The 16,360-nt window shown below is 43.5% G+C and overlaps 1 protein-coding gene across 1 annotated transcript in view; it reads left to right on the top strand.

Annotated features, from left to right (window-relative positions):
* Positions 1 to 15,962, top strand: part of RBM38 (RNA binding motif protein 38) — a 37,485-nt gene extending 21,523 nt beyond the window's left edge. The window contains exon 4 of the mRNA XM_061630273.1: positions 14,549 to 15,962. Coding sequence (XP_061486257.1) covers positions 14,549 to 14,849 — 301 coding nt within the window. The 3' untranslated portion in view covers positions 14,850 to 15,962. The remainder of the gene's footprint in view (positions 1 to 14,548) is intronic.
* The last annotated feature ends 398 nt before the right edge of the window (positions 15,963 to 16,360 follow it).

Below are 16,360 nucleotides of genomic sequence, written 5' to 3'. Positions count from 1 at the left end.
CAGATGCCTGACCACTGAGCTATCCCTACTCCCCCCCAAAAAAACTCATCTCCACGAACCTCCCCAAAACAGGCAAAACACCTCCCAAGTCATTCATTCCTGAAACATATCAGCCAGCGGCAGAGTCCCCTTTCATTTTCTTCCCTGAAGAGGCTGCGAGCCAAGCAGGGGTTTCCAGTAACTTTACCCTCTTTTCTTTCCTGTGAAGAATGTGCCAGGCCCACATTGGGCCCAGAGACATTCCGGGGAAAGGGGGGCAGCTGGGGGCAGTGCTCTTTCCAGCCAGCCCAGCCACCAACTAAGGAGAAAAGCAGCACACAAACCAGACATCCAAAATGGGGAGGTGCAGGGGTTTGTTTGTTTGTTTATTTATTATTTGATTTATATCCCTCCCTTCCTCCCAGTAGGAGCCCAGGGGGTTCTTCTGTCATCGTCAAATATCATAGGCAGAGCACTGTTGCCCCTTGACTTCCCTACAGTTGCAAAATTTCTCAGTGGCGGCAGTTCTCACTTTAAGTTCAAGTCGGGGCATCTGTGTTTATGAATTGGTAATCCGTAGCAATAACAAGGTGGATGGTATTAACGCACCTTTTGGAGGGTTTACTGATTGTCTGTGAAAGCACATGGCACAAATATTTTGTCGTAATCAAGAAAACAGTGTGGGGTGTGTGTGAGAGAGTGATTGATATATGTACACACACACACACACGGGCTGAATGTGCCTCGGAGAATAAGCCACTAACAAAATGATTTGAAGGTCAGCAGGTATGTAGTATGGGACAGACTGAAGCTCTTCCTTTCATCCTTAAAAATCAAACGTGTGCAGTTTTGAAAGAGGATGGCATGGTGCAAACAGACTGCTAGGAGCGCAGGGTTGGCTTTGCCAGCTTGTTTGCACCGCATCGAACTTCCCGCCCCCTCTTCCTCCTGATAAGCAATAGTGACCCACCTACCGGGAGGTTAGCACAGCAGCTCCGCCCCATCTGATGGACTGCTTCTGTGTAGACCAGTTCTGTCTAGGAAGCAGTTCTCCAAGGACTCTGACAGGGACATTAACGCATGCTAAGCATGGAGCATACCACCGAGCGATAGTCCCTCTATGGTAATATGGGTTTTTTTCCTCCCTGTTTAGAGGATTTTTCTGGGCTCCAAGCTGGTGCTGTTGGCTTACCATTTCCCCCTTGCCTTTGAAAAACGGGGCAGTTAAAAGGGATAGCTTTAGAAACTTGCAAGGCGGAGATACTATATCTGCAGAGATGAAAAGTGAAAAAAGCTAAATGGTTGTCTCCTCCCCCCCCCATTGTGCTGCTGTCCTTGTTGAAAAATGTTAAAGCGCTTTGACTCCTCTCCTTCCCTTGTTGTCGTTGCTCTGGCCAGTTGTCACTTTGCTCCTTGGCAGGGGCTCTTTCGTGCAGCGCCTGTTGAAAAGGGGAGCTCTCAAGACTTGTATCCACTTCCTATAAAACAACTTTTGCCTGCTTATGTGGGAGCTCTGCTGGCAAACCTCTTTTTGCATCTGCCACTTTGTAGCATTGGATGCACCTTTTCTGTAGAGGAAAGACTGCCCGCCGGTGCACTACAGAGGATTCTAGGGTACACAGTACACTTGGTTCACGTTGGGCCTCATTGTTGCCCCACATAAGTCAGTTGGTTTTTGTGACATAGTTTGGTGTTGCGTAGCTCAGTTTTTTGTTAACAAATTGCCAGCAGGGCGGTGGGATGGGATAAGACCAGGACTGTGGCATGCAGGGACAGGGGCTTTACCTCTTTGCTCTGCCACAGCTCCAATTGAAATTGCAGCCCCCCTCCCGAATAGGAATGTTCCCCCCATTGCAACTAGCAGGTGGGAGGTGTATTCTGATTGAAACTGCTGCAGTTGTAAAAGCTTGAAGTCCCCCCCCTCCCAATGCCCCATGGTCCCAATCTGACTCTCTTCTCCCCTTCAATCTCCATCCCAGGTATTTGTGAAATGTGAACCATCAACTATGGCTTCATCCACACCAGACATTTATTCCATTTTAAACATTTGTGGCTTCTCTGAAAGAACCCTGGGAAGTTTAGTCTGTGAAGGGTGCTGAGAGCTGTTTAGGAGTGGTTTAACAGTCAGCCCCTCTTCCCATAGAATTCTGGGAATTGGAGTTCTGTGAGGGGAATAAGGGTCTAAAAACTCCGAGCACCCTTCACAAACTACATGTCCCAGGATTCTTTGGGGAAAGCCAGGACTGTTTAAGTGGAATAAAGGTTTGTTGTGGAAGCCGCCTATATGACAATGTCACATCTAGCTTAGACCTCAAGAGTGTGTACTAGAACACACTTCTTCACACATTTGGATTACAATGGAAGGTTGATTGTCCTGTCCTTCAGGGAAGGTTTTGTTGTTTTCTTCTGCAGTTACTGGACTTTTCCCATTAAGGAAACCCTGATGACCTCTCAGGAAACCCCAGGACAAACTTTGAAGCCCCCTCTGCATTTACTCTAGCTATCCATGCCGTAGTAGCCTATCATCTGCAAAGAAAAAGCCTGTTCATGAGTAGTTGGTAGCCACGAGTGCTATGTACTACTTCCAGTATCAGAGGTGGTGTGCGTCTGAATACAAGTTGCTGGGAATCACAGGGGGCGAGAGTGCTGTTGCAGGCTTCCCCATGGCATCTGGTTGGCCACTGTGTGCAACAGATGCTGGACTAGATGAGGCTTTGGTCTCATCCAGCTCTTGAATTGTTCTCGCTAAAATAATAGAAGACTCTGCTATCCTTTACATTATTATTATCCGTCCCTGTTTATACTGTTAACAGCCCACTTCCTTGGTTCCACTGTAGTATTCATTTTTGGATTGGCTTAAAACCCAGTTCAGAGATGAGCTTGCCCTGTTCTTCCAACCTGTAGAAGTAAAAGCATGTTTTCCTTTCAGTTCCTGCTAGTTGTTATGTGTGAAAGAAAGAGTATGAGTAATATTTCCTTTCTAAAGCTTAACAGATAGACAGGCTGAAAAGCTTTCACTTTTGTCCTATAGACTTTATTGTATCTTGAGCTTGTTTGCCTGACAAGCATGTGTGTGTGTTTTTTGTCTGCTTGTCCAGAAATATTTCTGGTTTTTCCAGTTTGTGAAGTTGCTAGTTGATAGTGACCAAAATGGATCTAGAGATAAAGCTGTGCATCCGTCCAGGGTGAATCCCTCTTTGCAAGAACCACACAATGTTCGTTTGAGCTACAAAAGGGTTGTTGTTGCTGCTGTTGTTTAACTAGCTAAAATAGGGGCTTATTGTCTTCCTGCTTTGTACTATCACCTTCACACTTTCCTGCCGTTCTCATACAAGCTGTGGTTAAAATTAAAGAAATGAAAGTTGTGTGTGACATCTTAACAATCTCTGTTGCCATTTGAGCTGGAGTTGGGGAGGTTTCCAGTGCTCAGGGCAAGAGACACCAACATTTTTTGGCCTGTGGGCAGATATGCAAACCTGGTATAACTGTTGTGGGCACCCACTTGCACACCCCTCAACCAAACATACACTGCAACCTGCTGTATTGGTTACAACAGAATGCTTCTTTCAAGCCTGATTTCAGTGAGGGGAGGGGACCCTCTTGGGGCTCTGGAAGGCTTCCGCAGGCAGAAGTATGCCTGCAAGCACTGTGTTGGCAACTCCTGGCTTAGGGCTTCAAAGATGAACCTGAAAGACACACAGAGATCAATTTGAAAAGTAGTGTAATCTTGGAAGCTAGATGGACTAAATTGGAGGGGGGGCAGGAGTTTCGGTGACCTGCATAGCACTAACAACAGAACCAGATTTTTTGCAGTATGTACATATTTTGTAACGTTTGCACAGATTTGGTTTTTGTTTTGTATTGAACTTCAGTTAACCTGGCCACAGATCCTTTTTTTTTAAAAAAGAACATATAAATAATTATATACCTATTGTTCTGGTCCGTTTGACCTCTGATTTCCTATGTGCATAACTGGAGGCAATATCAGGACTAAATTATATTATGCTTTATAAATCACCATGCAGCCCAGTCCTTATCTACTTGGAAGCCCCATTGATTTTCATTGGGACTTGAAAAACAGCGTGCAGTCCTGCACATGCTTCCCTAGCAGTGAGTACTATTGCACATAGTGGGACTTACTTCTGAGTAAACATGCATAGGATTGCACGGAAAGAGACTCAACCCATTTTTGCTGTGATAGTCCCGTCTACAATAAAACCAAATGTAAAATATTGCAGCATTTATACAATTAAGGCTCACTTAGCTAATGTATGTAGACTTGTGCTGCTAGACTAGGGTTGAAGAATTTCCCCCCCCCCAACCTAAGGGCATTTTATGGGGCCTCCATGCGAGATTAGGGGAAGGGCTGTAGCTCAGTGGCAGAGCATCTGCCTTGCATGCAGAAGGTACCAGGTTCAATCCCCAGCATCTCCAGATAGGGCTGGGAAAGACTCCTGCCTGAACCCCAGGAGAACTGCTTCCAGTCAGTGTAGAGAGTACTGACCTAGATGGACCAATGGTCTGACTCTGCTCCTAAGTGGCGGGCAAGGTGAGAGACAAAAGCGGGCAGAGTAATGGCCGCAATTCTTGCCTTTGTTCAACAGGCTGCATTCCATCCACGCGGAATCCTGGGGATTCTACACAGACACTTCTTTAGCCTCCATCTACACAAGCAAGAGGCATTAACTCTATCCTTGCAAGAAAGCAATTCTTTAGCATGGCAGCACCCACTCTTTGGAACTCCCTGGCCATTGATATTAGGCAGGTGCCTTTGCTATAGTGTGTTCGGCCCCTGCTGAAAACCCTTTTTTGTTGTTGTTCCAGCAAGCCTACCCAGGCGTGTCATTTTAACATGTGATTTTAGTAAGTATAATTGTTTTAAAATGACTGTTTTTGCTTTCATTCATATTTTTAATGAATATTTTAGATAACTGAAAGGCCGTCCCCTTCCCTACAGACTCTCTTGGGTGTTAAGACAGGCAGAAGGGGGACCCTCAAGGTCCAAGGAGGGTGGCAGCCCAGGAGAAGGCATTTTCCGTGGCAGTCCCACAGTTGTGGATTCCCCACTCCACAGAGGTGCATCAGGCATCTTCATTATGCAGTTTCTACAGTGCACCTCTTTGCCCTGGCCTTTGGCACTTGCAACACATATTTTTAGGATCCCCCTGTTCTTGTGACTATAAATTGTTTTCAACTGTTTTTAATATTGTATTTTAAATGGTTGTAACTTCCCTGGGACCTTATGGTGAAGGGCAGGTAATAATAATAATAATAATAATAATAATAATAAACAACCACTTGCAGATCTTTACTTTGAGTAAGCCCATATATAAGTTAAATAAATAAAAATAATGATTATTGTAGTTCCAGGAGACATTCTAAACAGGCAAAAACACAAAGAAGGTGCAAAGCAGGTCTGAGGAGGGATGGGGGGCTAGGTCCCCGTGGCCAGAAAGAGAAGTCTGGAGGGTTGCATTCAGCCCATAAGCTTTGAGGATCCTTACCTCTCTGTTGTGAGTTGTGAAGAGGTGTGTGTTGAGAATTGTTGACTTCATGGTCCTTACTACCCCAGTTTGGATCACTGGAGTACACAGAAAAGAGAGCATGTGTACCAAATGGCGATGCTCATTCATAGGATCGCCATAAGTCATAATAGACTTGAAGGCACATAACAACAACAAAGTGATTCATGTGATCAAACGACCATGTTGCGTTGTCCATGCATGCCCAGTGAGGATAAGTGCAAATGGTGCTGACCATTTGCAGTCAGAATAGAGGTGGTACGGGGGGAGTTATATTTCAACATTTGTGTCATGTTTGTGTCATGTTTATGCTCAGTTTATTTTTGTCTCTTTTCTGCAGTGAGGAACCCTTGTGCACATGGAAGATCCATGTGTGCTCTGGAGGTCCCTCGCACATGTAATGAACAGAGGGATCCCGCTGCTGTTTGTGGATATATATTTTAATGTCTTTATTACCTGAGATGGGATTGCCTATGAATGCATAAAGATGTCTGCAGACCAGTACATAATTTCCACATGGTGTTCTAAATATATCTCCAACCAAATTGGAGGTGCATTTAATCGATATTTTACCTCATGATGGAGTGCATTAAAAAAATTCCCAGGGAACTATAAAAGAGCCAACTTGAGGAGACCTCTGTTGGATCAGACCAAGGGTCTGTCCAGTATTTTTACAATGGTCTACCCAGGTGCCTACAGGAATCCCAAAAGCAGGTCACAAGTGCAAAAACACTCTTCTTAGAATCTTGCTGTGTGTGGGAATGGTCACTTTACCATGAGAATTGTGCAGGAAAACTAATCTTCCAGTAACTCTACTAGGCTGATAGTCCCTGTGAGAGTCAGCCCAAAAAATCATTGGGATACCCCCCCAAAACCCTGATTTCTTTAGGAGGTGCATGGTAAACACACACAGTTTTATATTGGAGGTAGCCTGTATGTATTAATGCTGGTTTGTTTGTTTTTAAAAGTTTGTGTCCTGCCTTATTTCCAAAAGGAAATCCATGGTGGCTAACAAATAAAGAAAAAGTAAAAACAGTCATAAAAATACCATATTAGCATAATAGTAACAACAATAAACAATGCCCAAGGATAGCAGGAGGGGGGAATTAAACTCTTTAAAAATCCAGGAAATTTTCAATCAAAGGTCTTTTTAAATATCCAATTTGTAAAAAAAAACCTAGCCTCCTAAAATGACAAAGAGGCAGGGCCTGGTGATCTTCAGCTGACAGAGCATTCTGTATGTTGGATACCACTATCCTTTGGAAAAGACTGTGCCTATATAAAGAGACAGCATGCCAGGAGGTCACTTACATTCAGTCAATTGCCTTCTGGGTTTATGTATTGGGTCATTTGTAGGGATGAGTTGATGTGGCTGTAACATCAGTTGATCTCAGATTAAAACAAAATGCATACTGCTTGTTTTGTATCTGTCCTTGTCTTCCATAGATCTGTATATAATCCTGCAGTCTGGCTGCAGGCAAAATATAGGCTTCTTTCTCTTCCCCCCCCCGCCCCTCCCAAAGAAAGAAAGAAGCATTTTGCCAGCTCTGAGTCCAGCACTTCCCAAAGCACCAGGCATAAGGCTAGCAAGGCCCCGTGTGCTGTGGTTCCCAAGCAACCAACAGCGTGGAGGGCACTGGATTACCAAAAGCTGATCTAGAGTGTTGCTTCTGCTCTAGAACACACATAGTAGATACCAAATAGCTCAACATGTGGTGCAGAAAAAGAAGAACTGGAAAAAATAGTAATGACTGTTTTCTCAGTCTTGCTCACATTACCGCTAGCCTCATGTAAAGAGACAGGATAAACTGTCTGATATACTTTTTTCCCATCTGCAACCACAGTACTTAATTTTTTTTTTTTTTTTGCATTTTGAGATGTGGCATTCTTGAGAGTTGTATGGTCTTCCTATAAATGGGTTATGTAAGGCATGTGCAGCAAGGCTTCTGAGCCAACCCTTTATTTTCTGGAAGCACACCTCTGCATTCTGATAAATTCCCTTCGTCTTGAGGGGTGTGTGTGGTTGCTTAAGAAGGTGCCTCCACCATCAGAGTGTGAGGGGTTGTTGCTCAGGCAAAGTCTGTGTGTGCGCATGCAAAGCATTGTGGTCTGTAAAGTGGGCTGTGTATATATGTCTTAATCCTGAAGTCACAAATTGTGCCCCTAAATCTGTTCTGGGAGTTCCCCCCCCAACCCTCTAGAGCAGATTTGGGGATGACACAGGGAGGAAAGTGTGATTGTGTAAGCAGAAGTTGTTCCGCTCGTGCAGTTATTTAGTTGAATACCGCTCATAGCTTTTCCAAAACTCATGTTGTTAAAATGGGCTTTCTTTGACTGAATTTGTAACTGTACATAGTTTATTTCTAATAAATATAATTATGCAGAAGAATATACCAGGATACCTAGCAGGAAAGGATATTACTATCTGGTGCTGCAACTTATAAAAATGTCTTTTGGCGATTGTTTAGCTATAATTAAGTTCAACCTGAGGACATGGGGTAAAGCAGCTTGAGGTTTCCACATATAAATATCTTACTGGTGTGTACTGGGGAAAGTATAGCTAGTGGACCACAGTATGTCCTGGTAGATGAATTCATACAGTGTTACCGAATTAAAGTCTTAGTTGGTTAATCTTTTGAGTCTTTTAATCAGGTCTGCAATAACAACAGTGCTTTTCGGGGAAAGAAACGCGCTTTCTTTCTTCTTGGTTTTGTTTTAAGATGATTAACGCATGTGTTGCATGCAGCAGGCATTATCATGCAAGAGGCATTCCCTGGTCTGATAAAGAAAAATGTTTCTTCCACCATTGTACCAGTTACCCATGTTTTTTCAAAGTACTAATTCTTTGTCATCATTTATATTCCTTCCTGAATCTTAGGGTCATCATTGGTGGCCCTTGTCCAAGTGGGACCTGGCAGGGTGGCTACGAGAGAGAAGGAGAGGGCCTTCTGTGTGGTAGCACTCCAGTTGTGGAATGCCCTCTCTAGTAGAAGCTCACCTGCAGCTTATTTTGTATTCTTTTCAGTGCCGGGCAGACTTCGATATATTTTGAGACTTCGGCTTTTAGAAGCTTTTAAAGACCTGTTTGGGTTTAATTTTATTACTTAATCTCTGCTATGCTGTGTGTTATACTGTAATGGGTTTTTATTCAGATGGTGTGTTAATTATTTGTATGCATGCCATCTACAGAACTTCATAGTAATGGAGCGGCTTAGAAATACAATTCATACATAATTTCTGCTGCCAAGTTTAATCAGGGGTACCTTAATCAGGGAAACTTTTTAAAAAATTGACTGAGAACAGTTTTAGCAGATAAGTTAACCCAGGGGTGGGTAACATTTGGCTCTCCAGATGTTGTTGAGCTACAACTCCCATCAGACCCAGCTGGCATGGCCAATAGCCAGGGATTGTGCAAATTGTAGTTCAGCAACATCTGGAGGGCTAAAGGTTCCTCACTCCTGGTCTAACCAATTAAATGAGCAAATGTTCAGTGCTAACAAAAGGCACAGTAGGGTGATTTCCAAGGCTTTAGTCATATGCTGCAGCTAGAGGTGTGTGTGTGTGTGTGTGAGAGAGAGAGAGAGACCATCAAAAATAAGAATGTAAGCCTAAGCTCTTAGAAGGCAGTCTTCGCCAACCTGGTGCCCTCCAAATGTTTTGGACTTCAATGCCCATCATCAGCCTTAGCCCGCATAGAGGGCACCAAGCTGACCTGAGGGTACATTTTGATCGAATACCAAAAGGGTGATCCAGGACCAATTATATCACCTGGAAGACATTTCTAACTCCAGTAAAAAGTTTTAGAAAATCTCCCTTCCTGGGGAAAAGGAGTATAAAGTTAACTTCTGTCAGCAGATCTTTTTTCCTTTCTTTTCTTTGTCCAGGGTCTCAGATATATTCAGCTGAAACTAGTACAAGTCTCAGCCTGTTAGGGAAATGGGGGAGTTTGTTTGCATGGCAACCTCAAGGAAATATGAATAAGGTGTGGCGAGAGGAGGGGGGAAAGCAAACAATATAAGCATTTTGTGTTTTTACAGCAAACGCCTTGTAATCATTGAAAAAAAGCCCTCAGTATTGTGGCAATACAGATTTACACATGGAGTCAATGACAACAGGCTGGAATGTTAAATAAAACTTGAAAGGGCCTTTGCTCTAATTATAGCTAGAAGAAACTGGTCAGCACCTAGGCGATTCTGCAGTGATGAGAGAGCCTTAATGAAATTACCTCACAGGCATGTTGAGGTGTTTTGACATTAGCTCCTGTTTCTGGAGATTTTGTTCCTTAAGCCCCACTTCAGCATGTCTCTGGCTTCTTGTGAAGAACCAAGATTAAGAAAGAAAGAAAAAGACACACTCCAGAGTCCATTAGCCATAGTAATTCAGGCAGCGTTGACTTCCAGACTGGATCACTGCAATGCACTCTGTTGGGCTTCTCTTGCACTTGACCCGGGAACTGCAGTTAGTGCAGAATGCTGCAGCCAGATTTGCTGACGGGAGTGAGACTCTGCCAGCATATAACACTTCTGCTCAGAGATGTGCACTGGTTGCCAATTTGTCAACAGGCCAAGGTCAAGGTATTACTACTGGTACGTAAAGCCCTTAACAGCTTGGCACCAGCTTTCTTGTGTGACTGCCTTGCACCGTATGTGCGCACTTGAGCACTTCGCTCTGTGGAGCAGGCACTGTTACAGGTGCCACATAATACTCGTTTCACACTTGTAAGAAATCGTTCCTTGAGGACCTACTCTTTGGAACTCCCTGCCTATTTATTTATTATTTACTTATTTATTACATTTATATACCGCCCCATAGCCGAAGCTCTCTGGGCGGTTTACAGCAATTAAAAACATTAAAAACAAATATACAAATTTTAAAACACAAAAAACAATTTAAAAACACAATTTTAAAAAATTTAAAAACACATGCTAAAATGACTGGGAGAAGAGGAAAGTCTTGACCTGGGGCTGAAAAGATAACAGTGTTGGTGCCAGGCACACCTCATCAGGGAGAACATTCCATAATTTGGGGGCCACCACTGAGAAGGCCCTTGTTGCCAGACTCCCAGCTTCCCTTGGAGTAGGCACTTGGAGGAGGGCCTTGGATGTTGAGCCTAGTGGACGGGTGGGTTTGTGTCAGGAGAGACTTTCCATCTGGTATTGTGGTCCTAGGCCGTGTAAGGCTTTATAGGTTAAAACCAGCACCTTGAATCGAACTCGGAAACATACAGGCAGCCAGTGCAAGCGGGCCAGAATCAGTTTTATATGTTTGGACCGTCTGGTTCCTGTTACCAATCTAGCCGCTGCATTTTACACAAGCTGCAGCTTCCAAACCTTCTTCAAAGGCAGCCCCATGTAGAGCACACTGTAGTAATCTAACTTGGAGCATGGACAACTGAAGCCAGGTTATTCCTGCCCAGATTAGGGGCATAGCTGGGCCACCAACCGAAGTTGGTAGAAAGCACTTGACATGAGGCAGGTGCTTTTGCAGTATTCCTTTGCCCCTGCTTGAAACTTCCTTGTTCAGGCAAGCCTATCCAGACACATAGATGTTGATCTGTTTAATCTCTTTAGTAGCCGTTTTATTTGCTTTAAATAGGTTTTTATTACTTGTTTTTAACTGTTTTATTGATAAGCTTAATGTTTAGTAAGCCACTCAGAGGTCTTTACATTCAAGGAGCATATAAATTTTGTTAAATAAATAAATGTCTATTGAATGCTGAGAGGAAAATGGCTGAGGAGGCTCCACGCTCAGAGGCAGTATGCTTCTGAATACCAGTTGCAGGAAACTGCAGGAGGAAAGAGTACACTTGCACTCAGGTCCTGCTTGTGGGCTTCCTGCAGGAATCTAGTTAGCCACTATGAGAACAGGATGCTGGACTGGATGGGCCATTGGCTTGATCCAGGAGGCTCTTCTTATGTCGGTATTTGTTGATGGGTCGGGGGTGTCTGGTCTGCTGTGCCCTGTATTGTGCCTTCATCATATAGAGAATGCTGTAAACAGCTTCTGCAGCGCTGACTTTCCTCACCCTGCCAATGTCATAATGCGCGGCTTGTGCCGTTGCATAATTCTCCCACCTGGCCCATAGGGAAGCTTACACGGCAGCATTCTCCCAGTGAAGGGTGGTGCAAAGCAGGAAACAATGTTTTTTGCTGCGCTACTAAGAACATGAAAAGAGCTGTGCTGGATCAAGCCAAGGGCCCATCTAGTCTTTTTCTCACAGTGGCCAGCCAGAGGTGCTGGTTTTAACCTATAAAAGCCTTATACGGCGCGGGACCACGATACCTGATGGAACGCCTCTCCTGATATGAACCTACCCATACGCTACGCTCAGCATCGAAGGCCCTCCTCCGGGTGCCTCCTCAGAGGGAGGCTCGGAGGGTGGTGACAAGAAAGAGGGCCTTCTCAGTGGCGGCCCCCGAATTATGGAATAGTCTTCCTGACGAGGTACGCCTGCCGCCGACATTACTATCTTTTCGGCGCCAGGTTAAAACTTTCCTCTTTTCTCAGGCATTTTAGTATGTGTAAAAATGTTAATGTTTTTAAATTTAAAATTTTAAGCTTTTAAAAAAACTTTTAAATATGTGTTTTATTGCATTTTATGCTGATTGTTGTGAACCGCCCAGGGAGCTTCGGCTATGGGCGGTATATAAATTTAATAAAATGAAATGAAATGAAATCATTATTATTATTATTAAAGGATCTTCACTTCTCTCCTGACAGACACCAGCATAGGCACCAAGTGAGCCTCTCTGGGAAAGAAATGAACCAAGCAGGGCTCCATTACACACACACACCCAAATACTTGACAGCTTGATTCATGATTTATGCCTGCTGTACAGACACACATTATAACCCCCCTTTGCTGCCATCACATGGGTATGTCCAGAATTTATACAGCGGGAGGTGATATCTAGGATAAGTGTGTGGGTAATTAACTTGGCAGCAGCTTTAACCCTCCAGCAGATAGCAGAGAAGCATAATGGCAGATTCTATGTTATGTACCCTCCACATCCGCCAAAAGGCCAGTTCTCTCTTGGCATTCAGGTTCCCAGTTGTGCAAGGGGGAGTGCTGGCTGGCTCCACCCCTGCAGACTGGCTCCACCTCCCTTGCATCCCCATGCCTGGCCCTGCTGCCCTCCACATGACAGACGGGCAGCAGGGCCAGGCTGTCCTCACTCTCCTCAGGTGCATCTAATCTCATGCAGGGATTGAACACCTAAATAAGGCTTAGGAGAGACGGTGGTGGCAGAGGTAGGGGATGTATAACCTTTTTGGTGCTGATTGACCAAAGGTAATCTGGAGCAGGTAAAAGTGGTATGGAAATAGGAAACACAGAAGAAAACTTAGAAGAGAAAAGTGTGTTGGCTGCTCAATTCAGCCAAGTGAGATGGTGTCAAATGTTCCATAGTTAATTGCAGTAAACTGCACATGTAATTCACTTGGTTCCTCAGATGTCGGACTACAACTCTCATCACCCCGGCTGCTGGCTAAGCTGGCTGTGAATGATGGAAGTTGGAGTTCAACACTATCTGGGGACTCAAGGTTGAAGAGCGCCATTCTAAACGATTGGGAGCACAGCTTTAGAGAAGAGACCTCTTAGGAGGGAGTGTTCATGTCAGTCCTCTCAAACTGCAGCGCACTTCAGTGGTGCAGTATTTCTCTTGTCGATACAGCCAATGCAGGAATGAGTAAGCTGTTCCTGTCTGTTTTGATGGATCCGCACCTCTCACGAGGCAGTACTTTACCAGTTAACTTCAGCATTGTAGTTCTTCATCTCTGTAGGCGAGAATACACCAAGTGGATGGGAATACTTTTACTTCAGCTATAAACTATTGTTTTGAGAGAGTAAGAGCAAATGTAGCTCCAGGTTATAGAATCGTAGAATATTAGAGTCCAACCCCCTGCTCAGTGCAGGAATCCAACCTAAAGCATACCTGTCCCACTGCCTCTTGAATGCCTCCAGTGTTGGAGAAAGGAGGTGGTGGGCTCTCCATGAAATGCTGGGCTAGATGAATTCTTGAATCCTGTAGGTCAGTGGTTCCCAAACCTTTTCTCCAGTGGACCAATTGAAAATTGCTAGGGGTTTTGATGGACCACTTAATGATTTTTCTGCCTATTGTAGCAACTGTAATACGCTGTACTTAACGCTGTATGATTTTTTAAAATTGTATTTTTATTGCTGCTTTTGTGTTACAATTTGCATTTCATAGAATTTGAATGGTAATACTATACAATAACATATAAGATAAAAAAGCAATAAAAATGCAATTTAAAAAATCAGTATAAAAATTTAATGTGAACGTGCCATGGACCACAGTTTGGGAACTTCTGCTGTAGTGAATGCACTAATTGTTAAATTATTCTCTGAGTGTCGATCCTTACATAGCTGAAACAACTCAGCTTGGGGCAACCCAAATGAGTACAAAATGAAAAACCACTTTTGGAAAATCGAACAAAACCCTACTCCCAAAATAGCCTAATGAAGATTGAGCATGCTCAGTGGGCATAGAATGCTGACTGGCTGTTGTGGGGAGGGAATGGAATGGAGTGTCCTGGATGAAACTGGCTGAAAGCCTGAACAGGAGCATGCCTCACTGCAGGACGCTTGCTCTTGAGAATATACAGCTAAACCATTCCAAGGCCTCTGTTGTCTGCAATTGCTGGTTGAAATCTTAAAAAAAAAATGCTTTTCATGTTTATTTTTATTGGTTGTTCTTTTTCTACTTTCCCCACCCATCAATCTAATGTAATGGTCTGGTTCTTGTAGCACAATGATGGCACGATTTTACTGCTTCCATAGGAAAAGGAACATGGGAAGCTGCCTTATAGTGAGTCTGACCGTTGGTCCATCCATCTCGGTATTCTTTTCACTGACTGGCAGCGGCTCTCCAGGTTTTCAGGAAAGAGTATCCTCCAGCCCTACCTGGAACCTGGAACCTTCTGCATGCAAAGCAAATGTTCTGTCACGGAGCTATGGCCCTTACCAACTGTTGCTGCTCTTCTCTGCAAAGAACCTGACTGTATCTATCTGTGTTTTAATCTTACAGGCTTGCACATCACTTTATCTACCCTCAAGCGATTGTTCAGCCCAGCATGGTCATTCCGACCCCTGTACAGTCAATCACATCTCCCTACATAGACTACACAACGGCGACCCAGGCCTACTCGCAGTTCACCACCGCTGCCTATGACCAGTATCCATACGCTGCCTCTCCTGCTGCTGGTTTCGTGGGATATGGCTACACAGGCACTCTCCAACCGCCTCTCACCTCTAATCCGCCAGTAGCCACTTCCACGGCTTTTGTGCAGTATCCACCGACACAGCTGCAGCCCGACCGTATGCAGTAGAAGCCTAGGAAGTCTAGCCTTGGCCGCCGCCACCCTTTTCCAGGAGAACTCTTTCTTTCTATAATAAGATGGAAAGCTTTTTGGAGGGTCGGGTAGGAATCTGTGAAATGAAAGAGGAAAGCAGGTTTTTTTAATAAAAATAACAATCAACGTTTCTTTTTTTTTAAACAACCTTATTAGGAAGAATGCATATCGATGCCTAAGCTATTTATAGTGTTACAGACAAGCTTTGCAAAAAAAGACTTACACTCATAATAAACGAACTTTGGTAAGCTCTTTTTTTTTAATGAAGACAAATATTGTTGCAAAGATGGACTGAAAATGACTTCAAGTGAAAACTACAGGTTCTGGCACACTGATAGCCATTTACTTCCATGGCCTGTTCTTTTCTTACTCCCCGCTCCTGCTTACACTATCAAACTTTACAGTCTGGTCATTTTACTCTTGCCATAGAAGGTACCTGGATAATACAGTAATGGGAAAAATGCAAACCTTTTTTCTTTTTGGCTTGTATTAAAAATTTTGTAATGCTCAAGATGCCTTACAGGGGGGGGAAAACTATTTTAATATTTATTGTGATCTTTTTTTTCATTCACAGGAGCTGTGAATTGCAGGTAGAAAAATAGTAATATCTGCCTTGTTTCATTCTCAACTAAATTATTGTATGTAGGTGAAGAAAAACGTTCCTAAGTAACGCTAAATCACTTTCAACATGCAAAAAAGGGAATATTGGCTTTAAGGACAGTGGAATATTCCTTTAGTCAACGCACTGTAATTTTTTTTTATTATAATTGCTACTCTTTTAAGATTATCTCAAAAGTTTTAGGTATATTTTTAAAGCAAAAAAGGAAGAAAAAAGAATATGGAACATATTGTCTACTTTGATAGATCTTTCGTTTATAATGCTGCAAAGTCTAGAGAAATTTTACAGTATTTATATAAAAGCTAAGCATGGGGGCATGGGCCAGCAGTGCTTAGGAGAATGTCAGGTATGAATCAGAGTTCTAAACAGGTGAACAAAAGGGTTTAAAATGTGACATTTTTATACCCAGTGGTACAAACTGCTGATTTTAGTAAAGGACGGTGTAAGTTAACTGCATTTTTACAAAAGAAGAGCAATAAACTATTTTGATTTTTAAAACAATGCTACTTTGTCTCTTGTAGCCCTATAAGAGATGGGGAAGTGGTGTTTAGGATGTGGCAAGGTTGGCATACATGCACTTAGTATGGTTGCTGTGAAATTCAAGTGAAATCACCATTTATGCGGAGGGAGGGCTGGTATGTTGCAGGGGCTCTGGGAAAGAGAAAACGTTCCAGGGGTCCCAGACAGGGAAGGCCAGGTCACCTGCTTTTAGGAGGGAGAGGCCCAGTTTTTCAATCGCTGCAGTGTTCCTGCAGTTGTGTGCTTGAAGGAGAAGAGGAATAAATATTGCCAAAGGAATTAATGGCAACCATCCACTTAGATGGCAAAGGGATGTCCTTGGACACCATTAGAGTTGGGGCTAAACTTG

This window comes from Rhineura floridana, chromosome 6 (genome assembly GCF_030035675.1).
Source record: "Rhineura floridana isolate rRhiFlo1 chromosome 6, rRhiFlo1.hap2, whole genome shotgun sequence".
NCBI lineage: Eukaryota > Metazoa > Chordata > Lepidosauria > Squamata > Rhineuridae > Rhineura > Rhineura floridana.
This window is presented reverse-complemented; position numbering and strand designations above follow the sequence as displayed.